General features: G+C 35.4%; 1 protein-coding gene across 4 annotated transcripts in view; it reads right to left on the bottom strand.

The window, feature by feature from the left end:
* The window catches only part of LOC105210133 (protein roadkill), a 158,455-nt gene that overhangs the window by 20,438 nt on the left and 122,910 nt on the right, over window positions 1–15,107 (bottom strand). Inside the window, exon 1 of one of the 4 annotated variants that reach the window (XM_029038973.2) lies at window positions 7,640–11,712. The exons of the other annotated variants lie outside the window; for them this stretch is intronic. Within the exon in view, the coding sequence (XP_028894806.1) occupies window positions 7,640–9,717 (2,078 nt within the window). The 5' untranslated portion in view covers window positions 9,718–11,712. Of the gene's footprint in view, window positions 1–7,639; window positions 11,713–15,107 lie in introns of those variants that run through there. 4 annotated transcript variants of the gene reach the window in all.

Consider the following 15,107-nt stretch of genomic DNA (forward strand, 5'->3'; position numbering starts at 1 on the left):
AATAACATCGCCGATATACGCCGGGTGGGTTCAATGCATAATGCAGCAATCTATACATATATATATACATACATATAAACATGCAGATGTCAGTCAAATGAACAGCAAATTAAAAAAAAATAATGAAAACAAATAAAAATAAATGGGCATTAAGCAGCCAAAGTAATACACTTGGCAAAAGCAACAACAAAGAGCGCATAAAGTTTAAGTAACAACAAGAGCAATACAGCAGAAGAAAAAAAATCAAAAAACAAAAACATTTAGGTCATCAATTCATCAATTTACACTCGCGCCAACAACTCCAGCAGTGAAGCCGCCGCCAACGCCACCGCCACTGCCACCACCACTTTGGGGGAGATGGACTAAACGGCGAGCAAAACTAGTTGGAGCTCCAGCACAGCGTGTGTGCTCGTGGAGAAGTTCTATTCTTTGAGTTTTTTTACACGTCTTACACATTTTTTTATCATTTCTCTCCACCGCTTTTTGTGGTGTTCTTTTCACTTCAATCAAATTCATTTCGGGTGTTTCAGGCGTCCCAAGATGTGTGGCTTTGCCTTTTAGGCACTTCATTTCGGCGCTTTTTTACTTTTTTCATCGAGCACTTTTATGTTCTGATTTCTTTTTCTTTTTTTGGAGTTTTTGGAAGCTGTTCTCGCATACTTCTTTTCGTATGTTGTTTTTATTGTTGTACTGCTACTTTTATAATGCTATTTGAATATCATTCATTGTTGTTTTTGTTTTCTTTTACTGGACTGCTGCTATATCTTTTCAGTTTTTTGGCTACACGAGAGAAATTATCATCATAACAACAACTACAATAAAAACAATAATAAAAAGGAGGACAGCAAGCAGCGCGCAAGCTGAGCAAATGAGGATGCAAAGAAAGCAACCAAATGTGGCGTAAAGTGAAAGAAGCACCAATGTGGCTCAATGGCACGGCGGCGCTGCAGCAGACAATTAGAATTGTGAAAGTATGCGCCACATACATACAAACACACACACATAGCTTTTGCTCTCTTGCCCACCTCAAAGTACTAAGTTGGGTTAGATAATGGAGGTTATGCTCGCTGCTGTATGGCACTCGTACCACGACGTTGGCCTCGCTTTTCTCTATTATATTTTATTGGCTGCTGATTTGTGTTTTTGTGTTGGTGAAATTGCTGACATTTCGGTCGCTCAAATGAGGTTGCCGTTTGGAGATTTCATTTGTCTAACATTTTTTCTTTCGTTTTATTACAGTAACAACAACATAAAAAAGTAACAAAAAACAAATTGATAACTCTAATGAGGTCGATAAATATGTGTGGATAATAATGAAGAACGCTGTTTTAAAAAACACTCTCATAAATGCGAATAAGCAAAAACTAGAGGAAAATTCAAAAAAAATATGCTGTAAATTTTTTATTTTATTTATATTTATGTTTTGATTTTAATTTTAAGTGAATCAAAATATCATGAGAATATCGATTAACTTGGTTTGAGGCGTACAAAAAGCGCATTAATATCACTTTACAAGTTTCAACACATATATAAACCGTGTTTCGTAGCATTTTGGAAATGAAAAAAATCGAAAAATGTTTATAGTAATTAAAAACGATTTATCGATTATTTATGTCTTATCGATTTTCGATATATTTTGACTCTTGGCGTCAAAATACATAATTTATATAATGAAAGCATGGCATGTGTTTCTCACATTTTGTAAAAAACTGAAAATATCGATAAAAATGTATAGTAATCGAATAAGATTTAACGATTATTTATGTTTTATCGATTGCTGATATATTTTGGCTCTTGGCGTCAAAATACATAATTTATATAATGAACGCGTGGCATGTTTCTTACATTTTCTAAAAAGCTGAAAAATATCGACAAAATTGTATAGTAATCGAATAAGATTTATCGATTATTTCTGTTTTATTGATTGCTGATATATTTTGTTTAAAATACATATTCGCTAAAATGAAAATGTCGAATATGTTTCTGAATTATTGTTAAGACCAAAAAAGAAAGTCTGAAAATTATCGATATTTTTTGCTTACTTCGTCTACTTTGACTTAAAAATGCTAAATATTGTAGTTAAATATAAAATCGATGAAAATTTTCAGTGTTTGAACTTTGAAACTAAGCAAACTTGCTCGTAATAGAGTTTAATTGACTGACTGGGAACGAAAAGTGACCCATATACTACAACTTCTGAAGAAATGTTAAACAACAACAACGAAATAAAGATATTTTTACAGAAAAGCAGAAAGTGTACGCACGCAAATTATAAATAAATGACATTGACAAATCAAATTAGCAACAACAATTAGCAGCATTTTACATAAATAAACGGTACTTTAGGGCAATGACGTGGTTTCCCACATTGTCATTACTAATAGTTGACGCTGATTCTATAAGAATGAATGACTTAAGCTCCAACAATTTTTATTGCTGTTGTTGCTGAATTTTTATCAGACACATATGCGAGCGCTCAATTATTTGTAAGCTGCTTTGCTTGCTATGTCATTTAATTGTAATAAAAATATATATGTACATGCGTATATATGTGCATTTAATCACGCCAGCATTTGCGTATGACCGCTCGTACTCTTATGTATGTGTGCGCGTGTGAGCGCAAAAGTATATTTATAAGCTCGCTTTCAAGGCCTCCCAAAGGCAAAGGCGACTGGCTTTCAGGCCGCGCGGCGCGATGATTCAGTACTTGCATGTATGATCGACTGGCCGGCGAACAACCCCGCGCGCACTTGATAACACCTACAACGGTATGTACTTGCGGTTGTTGGCATGTAATTGGCGCATGTTGTTTTTGATTGCGTCTGGTTGTTATTGTTGTTGTTGACTGTCGTTGATAAGCCGGCTACAATTTCGCAAATAAATTTCTGCAAAAACGATACAAAAGCGCAGCGCTTGCTTAAGCAGCGCACCGAAGTGGCGGCCGCGCGCTCTGCGCTCAATCAAACGCGCTGAGCAAGTAAGTAAACAGGCTGGCGTTGGCGGCAAATCAAGCGCTGCGCGTGTTGTGGTTTAAGAAAATTGAAAACAAAAAAAAACAACAATCAATTACAATAAAATACATGTATATAGCCGAAGCTGAATTTACAAGCCAATATTTTTGCACCGCCTGCGCGTTCGCCCGCCAAATGCATTTTGTGCTTTTCATTTGGCATTTTGTATATTTGCATGCGTTGATTTGTTCGCGTTTATTTTTTTATGTATTATACTTTAATTGGCGGTATTTGTTGTTGTGCGCGAGACGCTGGGATTCTCGGCGTATGCATGCATGCATGATGAGCGTGTGATTGCTTGCTACCATCATTACATTACATGTGTGTGCACGCTGCGCGTCAAACAAACAAACAGATATATAGGGCGTCGGTCCCATGGTAGCCAGACGTTGTCCTTGACGGCATGGCATATGGACTTGACGGTGTGCGGTGCCTCATATGACCTATTTCGTATTGCGCATTGTTAAGCTTTTTTAATTTTTTTTATGGAAGCTCCATTTCATATATTTTATTTATTTTTTTTTTAATTTCTATCTACCAATATACACACACATACATACATATTTGTAAATTTATTTTATTTGCACGCTTTTTCTCGATTATTTCACGTTCTTTGTGCTATTCTAAAGGCACTCCAGTAGAGTCAAGGCCTTTTTGTAAAATGTACATGAACTCTATACATACACACATAAATATTTGTAGATATGTTTGCTTAGGGCGAATTTCGGACATGCTTTTGATAAGCGTTTTAATGCAAAAAAATTTTTATTTTTTTTTTGCAAAAATATTTTAATGAAATTATTCATGAATTCTATAGAAAATGCGCAGTTCTAGCGAATTACAATTACTAAGAAATATAAAAAATATATATAACAATACTTTATAATGCATTTCATTCTTAGTAATTCTCGTCGAATATTTTGGTTACGAATATTTTTAGTATAATATTATTAATAAAAGTCTTGAGGTAATTAGGATCATGTGAAAATTTTGAGGTTATAATTATTGAAGGAATTGTGGTAAATAGCGAAATTTTCAGCTGTGACTAAAAGAAATCCACTGTTTTTTCGTTTTCTATCAAAACGAGGGAGGAAATCATCCTTTTATAATAAAAAAAATCATATTATCTACAATGAAATTATTCCTAAACAAAATGGCAAAAAAGTTATACATACACTTGAGAGGCGCTTTGCGAAAATTTAACGACAAAACGCTTTCAAGGTTTTGCACTCAATTGCGCAATTTTGCTTGGGTGTGAAATTAATTTCATTTGCTTCTTACTTGAGGGGATGATCCAGGAAGCGGCTGCAGGCCACAAGCTAAAAATAACATACGAAGAATTAAAAAAAAAAAACACACTGACTCAGCGACCAGCGCCAGAAGCCATACGAGTGACGACCAACACAAGGCGCTGTGATACCGAAGAAAGTAAAGCGAAAGCAAACGCCAAGAAAATTGTCACATAACTTGGACGAAACGGAAATATGTATGCGGTTAACTAAAGGAGAGAGGACATTCCACCACAATAAGATACGCTTAGCAGCCGAAAATAAAACTGAAAACCAAAAAAGGCACAGAAATTCGATATGAGTGGAAGCGGCGTTAGGAAGGTATCAGTGTCGAAAGCGTAGAGGATGAGGAAGACAGCCATATATTTTACGCAACAGTCTTTTTGTTTTTTGCATAAGCAGCGGTCAAGCAAACTTCCGGGGTGCAGAAAAAAAGAAAATGAAAAAAATAGATAAAATAAAGAAAGCTGCGAAAACGTATATCCGACACGTTGTAAGCTTACCATATTACATAGTAGCACACAAAGATATCCAATCACAAAAGCTGCCGCTAAGCAAAAAGTATAAAAAATGTAAACTTGTAGATAAACCACTAAAAGGCTTACGAGCCACAGATGACTCAAAACAACAGCACAAACAAGCGCAAGCCGATGTGGCAACACGCTACTTAGAAAACGTGTTGTTTGGGTAATATTTCCTGTGACGAAATGCAAATCATATAAAGCAATAGGAAGTGTCAGAAGGTGGTAAAGATTGCTGTCGCATGAAATTTGATTTAAAAAAAGAACTTAAAATTTTGAGTTTTTTTATTTGCACTCAAATTTTTTGAGTAGATTTTTCATTTGCACTTAAAATTTTGAGTGAAATTTTTATTTGCACTCAAATTTTGAGTGAAAATTTTTATACGTACTCAAAATTGTTCAGTAAATTTTTTTTCTCACTCAAAAATTCAATGAATTTTCATATTAAAAAGCTTAAGTTAGTTTATTTAAAAAAAATTTAATGAAGACTTTTTAGTGAATAAATTTTGGATACATTTCCAATGATTGAGTTGTATAATCTCTAAATCTATGCATAATTTGATTAGATCTGTTATAGTAGGAGAATGATTACTCATATGCTATTATGGTATTGACCGCAAAGCACTTCAAATGTGGTTGCACTTACTCAAGAGTTATTTGTGTGCGGAAAAACTGGCACACGCTGGGTGTGGTGAATATACATAATTGACCTGCGACCTCAAAAAATAAAAACATAATACTAATATAAATAGAAACTTAACAAACTCAACGTTAAAACTAACAGCGAACCCGGCTAGTTTAGGCGCAGACACCCACACGGACACGCAAATAAAAACCAAAAAAACCACAAGAAATTAACTTGGTTAAAAAAAGAAAGAAAACAAAAAAAAGTAGTCCAAGTACATGCGTAAAAAAAAAAGAATCCAAAAACGCTGTGAAACACATAGCAACAGAGCGGCGGCAGCAGCAGAATGCTGGTATACTAAATTACTTTGATGAGTAAACTAATTTATCGCATGCAAGAAAATACTTGAAATTACACACGAAACGCAGTTGTGGCGAAATAATTGAAAATAAAAAATACAAAATTGAATAAAAAACACAAGCGGACAAGGATCTTTAAACAGAAATTAAAGACGGTGTAGCATTTCGAATGGCGACTGACAGCCTAGACTGCATTGAGTGTCCTCCAAAAGTGATAAAAAATGCAGAATGAAGCAGAAAAAATAACGGAAAATAATGCGAGTATAATGACTGAGCCACAGGCTTCTATATGTAAATATGTGTGTTTGTAAAAAAAATCATCAAAAAAGTAGTACACACCACACGCACGAAGAAAGCAATATGGAAATAGCACTAAAATATTTAATCAGTAGCAACAAGCAGAGCAACAGATAAAAAACGCACAGAAAGAAATGAAATGAAAGCAGAAGGCGCTGCTGGAGTCGCTCGCTACGGAATTCAATGAAAGTCAAATTAACCCAATTAAGAAAATGGGTGTGTGTATGTGTGTGTGAAGCGAGAAAATCCACGGGCAATGGTAATAAACAGACGTGTATGTGGTATAGAGAAAAATAGTTCTTAGAACAAAAAAATGAAATTCTAAAAAGGGTAAAAAATATATTGAAAAAAAAAAAATAAAAAAAAAAAAAATTAAAAAAAAAATATAAAAAAAATATATAAATAAAAAAAATGTGTTAAAAACAACAAAAAATGAGATTTACTGAGTTAGATTAGAGTCAATTAGTCAGGCTGGCAATAATTTAAACTGTTATGTCCTGCTACTACACTTTTTTGCTCGCTAACACATAAGCATATCACAGTGGTGCACAGTTGATATACATATATGTATGCGAGTTGACCCTTGTGCCACCAATAACAACAACAAACAGAATTACACTCCCACCCTCACTACGGTAAAGTGTGTCAATCAATATGGAAATGTATCGTTGCATATATAACATTCAAGTAATAGAATTAATTTGTTGCATGTTAAATATTTTTGTTGTAATACTGTGCTGTTGGTGATGATGATGATGAAATACAAATACAACAACAAGCTAGAAAAAATAGGTTTCACTCAATGATTTGATCTCATATTCACGGCAGCGACAAGAGATGAAAGGTATTATGTATAATACAGTGGGTCAAATCAACATGAGCATGTGTTAAATATAAAAAAATATTTTTTATAAATATATATATATATATATATATATAATATTTTATTTTAATTTTTTATATTAAACAAATATAATTTATATAAAAAATTATTAAAATTATTTTTTTTATATTTTGGTAAGAGAAATTATATTGTTTTGTACAATAAAAACAAAAACAACACGAATATTTTTTTACGAAAATTTCAAGACTTTTGGCGAATGGTTTATTTAGAATAATATTTGGATAAATTTCAATAATTTTTATTTCACTTTTACTCTGCCTTAAGCCACTGTGCAGCAGCATTAAGGGCAACAAAGCGTTTAGGAGCGGCCTCGAATAAATTTAGGGCACGCGATGAACTTTTAGAGCAAATGATATGCACAAAGGATAGGTTGTATGGAGGTGAACCGCTATAGAATTACCTATGTATGTATGTATATGTGTGTGCAGCTAAAACGGGCACCTATTTGTTGCGCATAGCGAATTCAATGTTGCGTTTGACACCCTTTTCTAAGATTTTTTTTTATTAAATTCTTCAAGTTTTTTTTTTCTTTCTACACACTAACTCACAGCAGCTTTATCAAGCGTTTGAAGATTTAAGAAATATATATATAATGTTTTTGTTTTTTTTTAATTTTATTTTTTTTTTGGTTACCTTTTATTATCACAGAAATGTGCGGCAGCAGCGACGGCGTTGGCGGCGGCGGCGTTACAAAATTCCTTAGAATTCGGACATTTAACTAATAATACTAGGCACAGAGGAGATTGTTGTTGTTGCTGTTGTTGGTTTTGTTGATTATTGTGATTTTGATGTGGCTGCAGTTGTTGGTTGTTGCTGCTGCTACTACTGCTACCACTGTTTTGATGATGATGATGATGTTGTTGTTGTTGCTGATGATTTGATTGCTGCAAGTGATGTTGCAAATGTTGATTATTTTGCGGCTGCTGCTGTTGTTGTGGGAAACGTGAATGTTGAGGAATCGATTGTTGCTGTTGTTGTTGCGGTATTCGGTGGTTATTTGTTGTATTGTTGTTATTTGTCACTTGCTGATTGTACTGCTGTATGTGGTGATGTTGTTGTTGCTGCTGCTGCTGTTGCTGATTCAAATGCCGCCTTATCGATTGATTGATGCGATTCGTTATCGAATTGGTGAGCGCGGAATGATGGTCCCGGTGGTGGCTGTTATGCGGCAGGCGGTGATGGTGGCTGTTGTTATTGTTTGTAGTGTGATGTTGCTGCGTGGCAGACGACGCAGTTGCGGCCGCTGAACTGCTGCTGCTGCTTGGCGCGGTGAGTTGTTGTTGGAGGTGGCTGTGGTTGTTCTGATTCAGATTGTTGTGTTGTTGGTTGGGGTGGGTGTTATTGTTGTGGTTATTACCGTTGCTGCCGAACAGACGACTGGCAATTATACTGTTATTCAAGTGGTGGTGGTAATTTTGGTTGCTATTGTTGTTGTTGTTGCTACTGCTGTTACTGCTGCTGCTGCTACTATTACTGCTACTACTGTTGTTGCTACCGTAAATACTGGCAAATAGAGAAGTGGGGGGCGTGCCGGCGAAATTGGAATTTGAGATCGCTGAAGAGGATGGCGTCGACGGCGGCGAGGAAGAAATGGAATTACTGCTCGTATTATTGTTGTTGTTGGACGCCAACGTTGAGGAACTATGTGAACGCTTTAAAATTCTGTGCAAATTGTTGCTGAACGCTTCCTGGAGAATGTTGCTTGGCGAGGCCAAATGGCGCTGCAATGTTGTTGTGCTACTTCGCAGGCTGCTGCTGTTGCTGCTGCTACTACAACTGTTGTTGCTACTGCCGCTACTACTACTGCTGCTGCTGGCACTCACACTCGATGCTCCACTTTCGAAATTTAGGTGACCCAAATGTTGCTGCAACACCGAAGGCGCTTGTTGCTGCTGCTGCTGCTGATGCAACGTTGGCTGCTGCAACTGCAACTGTAATTGAGGCAATGTGGGCACAGCAGCCGCTTGTGGCGCGTGTTGTTGACCCAGCGTTGGCTGCTGCTGTTGTGTTGACGGCAGCAAATCGCCGTTGCAGTAGGTCGACAAACCGCGCAATGCCACTGGTGGCGTCGATATCAACTGTTGCAAGCGACTGCAATTGTTGTTGCTGCTGCTGCTGCTAGCCAATTGACGGCTGACACTGCTGCCACACACTTGGGAACTGTTATTACCGCTAACACCTACGCTACTGCTACTGCTACTGTGGTTGTTGTTGCTGCTGCTGTTACCACTACTGTTACTACTGCTACTAGCAATTGCCTCCAAGAGCGGCGATGTAACGGACGAGGCGGCTGCTGCTATAGTGGCAACTGTGGCTGTTTTTGTGGGCGATATTGCGGGGCTAGCTACAGTGTTAGCGCTTGCGCCTGCTGCTGTTAATGTTGCTCCTGCACCAGTTACTGCTGCATCACTGACACAATAACAATTGGCATTCTCCTCGGCCTCTTGTCGTTGCTGTTGCTGTTGCTGTTCTAGCGGTTGTTGCACTCGCTGCTCGGCGTTTGTGTGCAACAATTGTTGATTCACTTGCAGCTGTAATTGTTGCTGTTCCTCTTCCTCCACCAATAACACTGGCTCAGCGGCTATGACCTGTTCAATGACCGCCTGCTCTGGCGGCGAAACGGCCAACTCCAGTTCACCCGAAACACTATCTAAGATATCGACAACATTCAGATTACGCTTTTTCTTGATTTTCACAAATGGATCGAACATTTTACAGTGATCGTTGGCGACAATTTTGCACGAATTTATTAGAAGAGCGCGCACTGCACGAATTCGTGTCAAAATAATTGAAATAGATTATTTGTTTTTAGTAAAATTAAATTTTTACAATTATATTTTGTATGTTTTGTCACTGGTGTTGATGATATATTGTATTTTTGATATTTAATATTTTTTACAAACAATTTATTTTAAATTAGTTTCCACTATTATTATTAGTTATTTTATGTAGTTATTGTTTAACTTACTGTTAATTTAAAAATTTTTTTTTTTTTTATCTTAAAATATTTTTTCTCTCGCTTTTTTCATGTCACTTTACAGTTTAGTTTGTACTGTGTGTCACACAAGTGTAGTTTAACATTTATTTGAGTATTAAAAAAAAACGTTAACAATTAAATTTGCACTTTTTTTTTAATTTATTTGATTTTTGATTTTCCTAATTAAACGCTTTTATACAGTAATCTTCCACACATATGCGCTTTTCACGAAAATGTTTGTTTCTATTTTTGTTTTGCTTGTTTTTTATTGCTCACAATTGTGGAGAATGTGCAAAAATTCAATTGCAGTATTTGTTTTTGTTGCTATAATATATTTTGCCACTTTTAATTTTATTTTTAATTTTTTTTTTGTTAAAATTTATTTTGTCACTAATACTCTTAATACGTCACGATTAAATGATTTTGCTCACATATGTTTTTCTTCTGCTGCTTACACAAATAATTCTTTGTTTTATATATAATTTTTATAGCTTTTAAATTTTATACGATTATTTATTTGTCAGTGTATAACTCACACGCTGGCATGTGTTGCAATTTGTTAATATGTATGTATGTATATAATTGATGCAATTTTTTGCGTTATCAAACACTTTTTTATATTTCAAAATTTTATTTAAATATTTTTTTGGAATACTTTTTGCACTTTTCTTTAAAAAATTTGTACCTTTTTCAAAAATTACACACACACACAACTAACTAAATATGTATATTTTTTGCTGCTGTCGTTAATTTCAAACGCGTGTGCGGACCGTCAGTTTGTTTTAAACGCGATTAGTTTTTTTTTAATATATTGTAGTTTATATTTCTGGTTTGCAATTTACTTGTATTTTATTTATAACACCTTTTTGCTTTTCACGTATGCCACCTTTATGCACACACGCTCGGGTTAGACGAAAAACTCTACACCCAATTTGTAAATTTTTGCTACCGCTGACTGCTCTCGTTGAGCTCGCACGCTGCTTTTTGAGGCTGTCAGGTCACTACACAACTGGCGAGCGCGTTTGTATGTATATACACAGATATTTTATATTCATGCGCTGTTTGTATGTACCAACTGCTACTGCTCCTGCTGTGGTATTTTCTATTTCGTGTGTACACACATACATACGTACATATGTATATTTACTGTTGCTTTGTGGGGGCGAACGAGGTGTTTGGTGGTGTCTTGGCGCTTGCTTGCTAGCTTACTGGCTGGCTGGCTGATTGGTTGGTTGGTTGTTGGTTCGCACTAAAAATGTTGTGTGCTATAGTACGCAGAGGCAGGTAGAGGTACACAAAAATAATAATAAAAAGTTCAACTATCCATGCCGTTTGGAGTCACTACTAACCGCGCTAAAACGATCCGCCTCGCTTGAAAGTTACCGTACGACTGACTTGTCTGTTGGAAGCGAACGAAAAAATGCTGCCTGTAGCAGTGGCAGCAGCAGAGCCGACGCCGTTCGTTTGGTGGCCAACTGAAAGTGGACGTCAACGGCGACTGCGCAGTCGACAGTTGCGCTGACATGCGCCTCAACACGACGACGACGCTGACGACGGCGCTGAGCATTGAGCAAATCAGTAAATCAAGCAGCATTGTATAAAATTAACACAGATACACACCAATACAAGCTTATACACAGTCAGTGTAAATATGTATGCATGTACTTGGCGAGGGGCGAACGAACCACAGCGAATGAGTGAACGAACGAATAAACCAACAACAGCTGAGGTCGTGAGTCGCACGCAGAGAGACGTTGAACGGTGGACGTCGGTGAACCAGTCAGTCAGTTAGTTACACACACTCAATAAAAAATAAAAAAATAAGTAATTGGAAAGAGTAAAAATAAAAATAAAAAAACTAACAACTATTTACGCTGTCGCCGTCGCTGCCGCTGCTCTCACTGTTGCTCGCATATGAGGAGCAACTACTGACTAACTACCTAATAAAAACCCTGTGTTACTGTTGTTGTTATTATTGCTATTTTGCGGTTATTGCTGCCGCCACTACTTGGCGTTGAGTGTTGCGTGCTATAATTGCTGTTGTTGTTGTTGCTGCTGTCATGTTTGCCCTGCTCTGCTTTTAAACGTGTGGGGAGTTTCATTTGCTTGCAAACATACATACATATGTATATCTCCCCGCACCCGTTATAAACATTACTATCTTTTTTTTTATTAATATTATTGTTGTTGTTGTTCTCTGTACATACATACATACAAACGTATTGGCTTTGGTGCTGCCCCTCGTTGGCTTGGTCGAGTAAAATGAGCACATGAGCTCACAGCGGCACAGTGACAATAAACGTAGTAACAGCAATAGCAATAGCAACAACAACAAGCTACAATAACATTAGCAGCAGCTGTAGCAGCTTTCGTAGCAACAACAACAACACCTCAGTTCAACCAAATAAAAGCCAATTTAGAGGAAGCAGCCAGCAACAGAGCACTGTAGATGGAGCAACTATTTAACACTATGCTCTCAATCTCACGTGCAATAACAACGACAAATTTGAAATTGAGCACAAAACCTCCATGGTGTTGTTGCTGTTGGCGCTAGCGAAGGCGAGGCAATGCCATTGCTATTGCTGTGATTGTTGTTGCTATTGTTGCTTTTACTATTGCTGGCTGCGCGTGAAAATGAGTGAGCAATGAATTTATGAGCCAACAACGAATTCTAATTTTTTGCTTTGTGGATTTTCATAAGCTATATGTATGTATGTATGTGTATGCGTGTGTGTTTGAAATGTGAAGCAAAGTTTTGACAGTCACACGATTAAGTGTGCTGTATTTGTGACGAAATGACAAATACAATAAATTAAAGAAATTGATAAAAAATAATAAATAAAATAAGAAATAAATATATAAAAAATAAATAAGAAAATAATAAATAAAAAATAATAATAATCGTAATAATAATAATTATAATAATAAAATAAAAAAGAAAAAATAAATAAAAAATCTATATTTATATGGGCATTTCCGCCAGAAGGTCTACCACAGACAAAATATTAAACATTATTAGAATTACAAAGTTTTTGCATATTTTCATAGGAAAATATTTAAATTTATTTATATTAAATTATTTTTAAATTAATTCATAACCAATTACGAGATATACCAAAGCCAAGTCGAATAGGAGCTACTTTTCTCATTTCGATTTTTCTACTACATTTGTTTTTTCGTCAAAATTGTTAAAGAAACATATCATGTATTAATTTTTGCTTTGTGTAAAACCTATGTATATAAGGGTACAAAGAGCAAAATAAAATGCATAAGAAAGCATGCGATTGCAAATAACTGTAGGTTTTTGTTCTCTTATTGTCCTATATATTTTATGTATATTATCAAGCCTGGTTGATTTTATAAAATAATTAACTCTTCATTATAATATAATTTTTTTTTGCAAGGAACCGATGGACTGGGAGCAGTTATCAAAAGGAAAGTCTAGCAGAAAACGAAATCCAAAAAATTGTATACCCGAGGACAGCATTTTCTCAAAAAAACTGTATTTCACATTCATAATACTATTTTCATTTCATACTATGGAATTTTTCTTGCGTTTCTTTTTGGATGTTGGTTAAAATAAATAAATAAATACATTTACTACTTTTTTAAGCCATTTTATTGGACTTGTTGTTAAACAATTCCGTATTATAACAACAAAATCAACATAAATATTATGTTGGAAAAAAATGTCCCGTGCGAATGTGGTAAATATTTAATTAAAAAAAACTATAAATGATTTTTGGGTAAAATTCATACCAATGGATGCCTTTAACCATTCACAACGCTCTTCAATCAAAAACATTTGAATATTGCCTCACAATTTTTTCAAAAAGTTGTAAAATATAGATTTACTCACAGTTTTAGTTATTTATTTATTTATAGATTTATGAAATCTATAAGTGTAATGTCATATTTTTTGTTCGCCTCCATACGAATATAGGGACTCCTTTAAAATTGTAAAATTTTAAATTTCGTATTATGCCCTGGTCGAAAAGTTTGATTTATGGAATGAAATTTGTATGAAATTTGACTTCTATTGCCAATTAAAGAGTTCGAGTTATAGAAGTTTGAGTTATGGAATTAAATTTGAATGAAATTTTATTTCTAAATGCTATTGTCATTTAAAAAGTTCGAGTTATGGAAGTTCCACTGTAATATGAAGCAAAAGAAAAATTATATTTTAATGATTTGTTGTTGTATTTAATAAATTAAAAGCGCATACAAGAACTTCAGGTTTACAGAGAAGTGCAAAGCGGGTCCGAAGTAGAGAAAATATAACAAAACAAGTAAGGAAGGGCTAAGTTCGGGTGTAACCGAACATTTTATACTCTCGCAATTTATTTATTTGACTTTATTTATATTATATAATACACAATTTGACCCACATATTCGTCATATATATATTGTATAAAGTCCATTGAAAGTTGGAAACCATAATATTAGGTTAGAAGCACCGAGGTCCTCGTGTTCGATATATGGGGCCTTAAAAACGTATGGTCCGATTTCGGCGATTTTTAGAATGGGGCTGCCACACTATAAACATAGTATTTGTGCAAAGTTCGGCACCGATATCTTCACTAGTGCTTACTTTATATATTGTAAAGTAAACGATTCAGATTGTCTTCAAAGTTCTGGTATATAGAAAGTAGGCGTGGTTGTGAAGCGATTTGGCCTATTTTCACAACATATCATTGGGATGTAAGGAAACTATTACAAACCAAGTTTCATTGAAATCGGTCGAGTAGTTCCGGAGATATGGTTTTTGACCCATAAGTGGGCGACGCCACGCCCATTTTCCATTTTGTAAAAAAATCTGAGTGCAGCTTTCATCTACCATTTCTTATGTGAAATTTAGTGTTTCCGACGTTTTTCGTTAGTGAGTTAACCCATTTTTAGTAATTTTCAACCTAACTTTAGTATGTGAGGTGGGCGTGGTTATTATCCGATTTCAACTAATTTCATGGTGTGTGGTGGGGTACGTAAGAGAACCGACTGCAGAAAGTTTGGTATATATAGCTTTATTGGTTTGCGAGATATATACAAATAACCGATTTGGGGGCGGGGCCACTCCCACTTTCCCAAAAAAATTACATCCAAATATGCCCCTTCCTAGTGCGACCC

This window comes from Zeugodacus cucurbitae, chromosome 2 (assembly GCF_028554725.1).
Source record: "Zeugodacus cucurbitae isolate PBARC_wt_2022May chromosome 2, idZeuCucr1.2, whole genome shotgun sequence".
NCBI classification, from domain to species: domain Eukaryota; kingdom Metazoa; phylum Arthropoda; class Insecta; order Diptera; family Tephritidae; genus Zeugodacus; species Zeugodacus cucurbitae.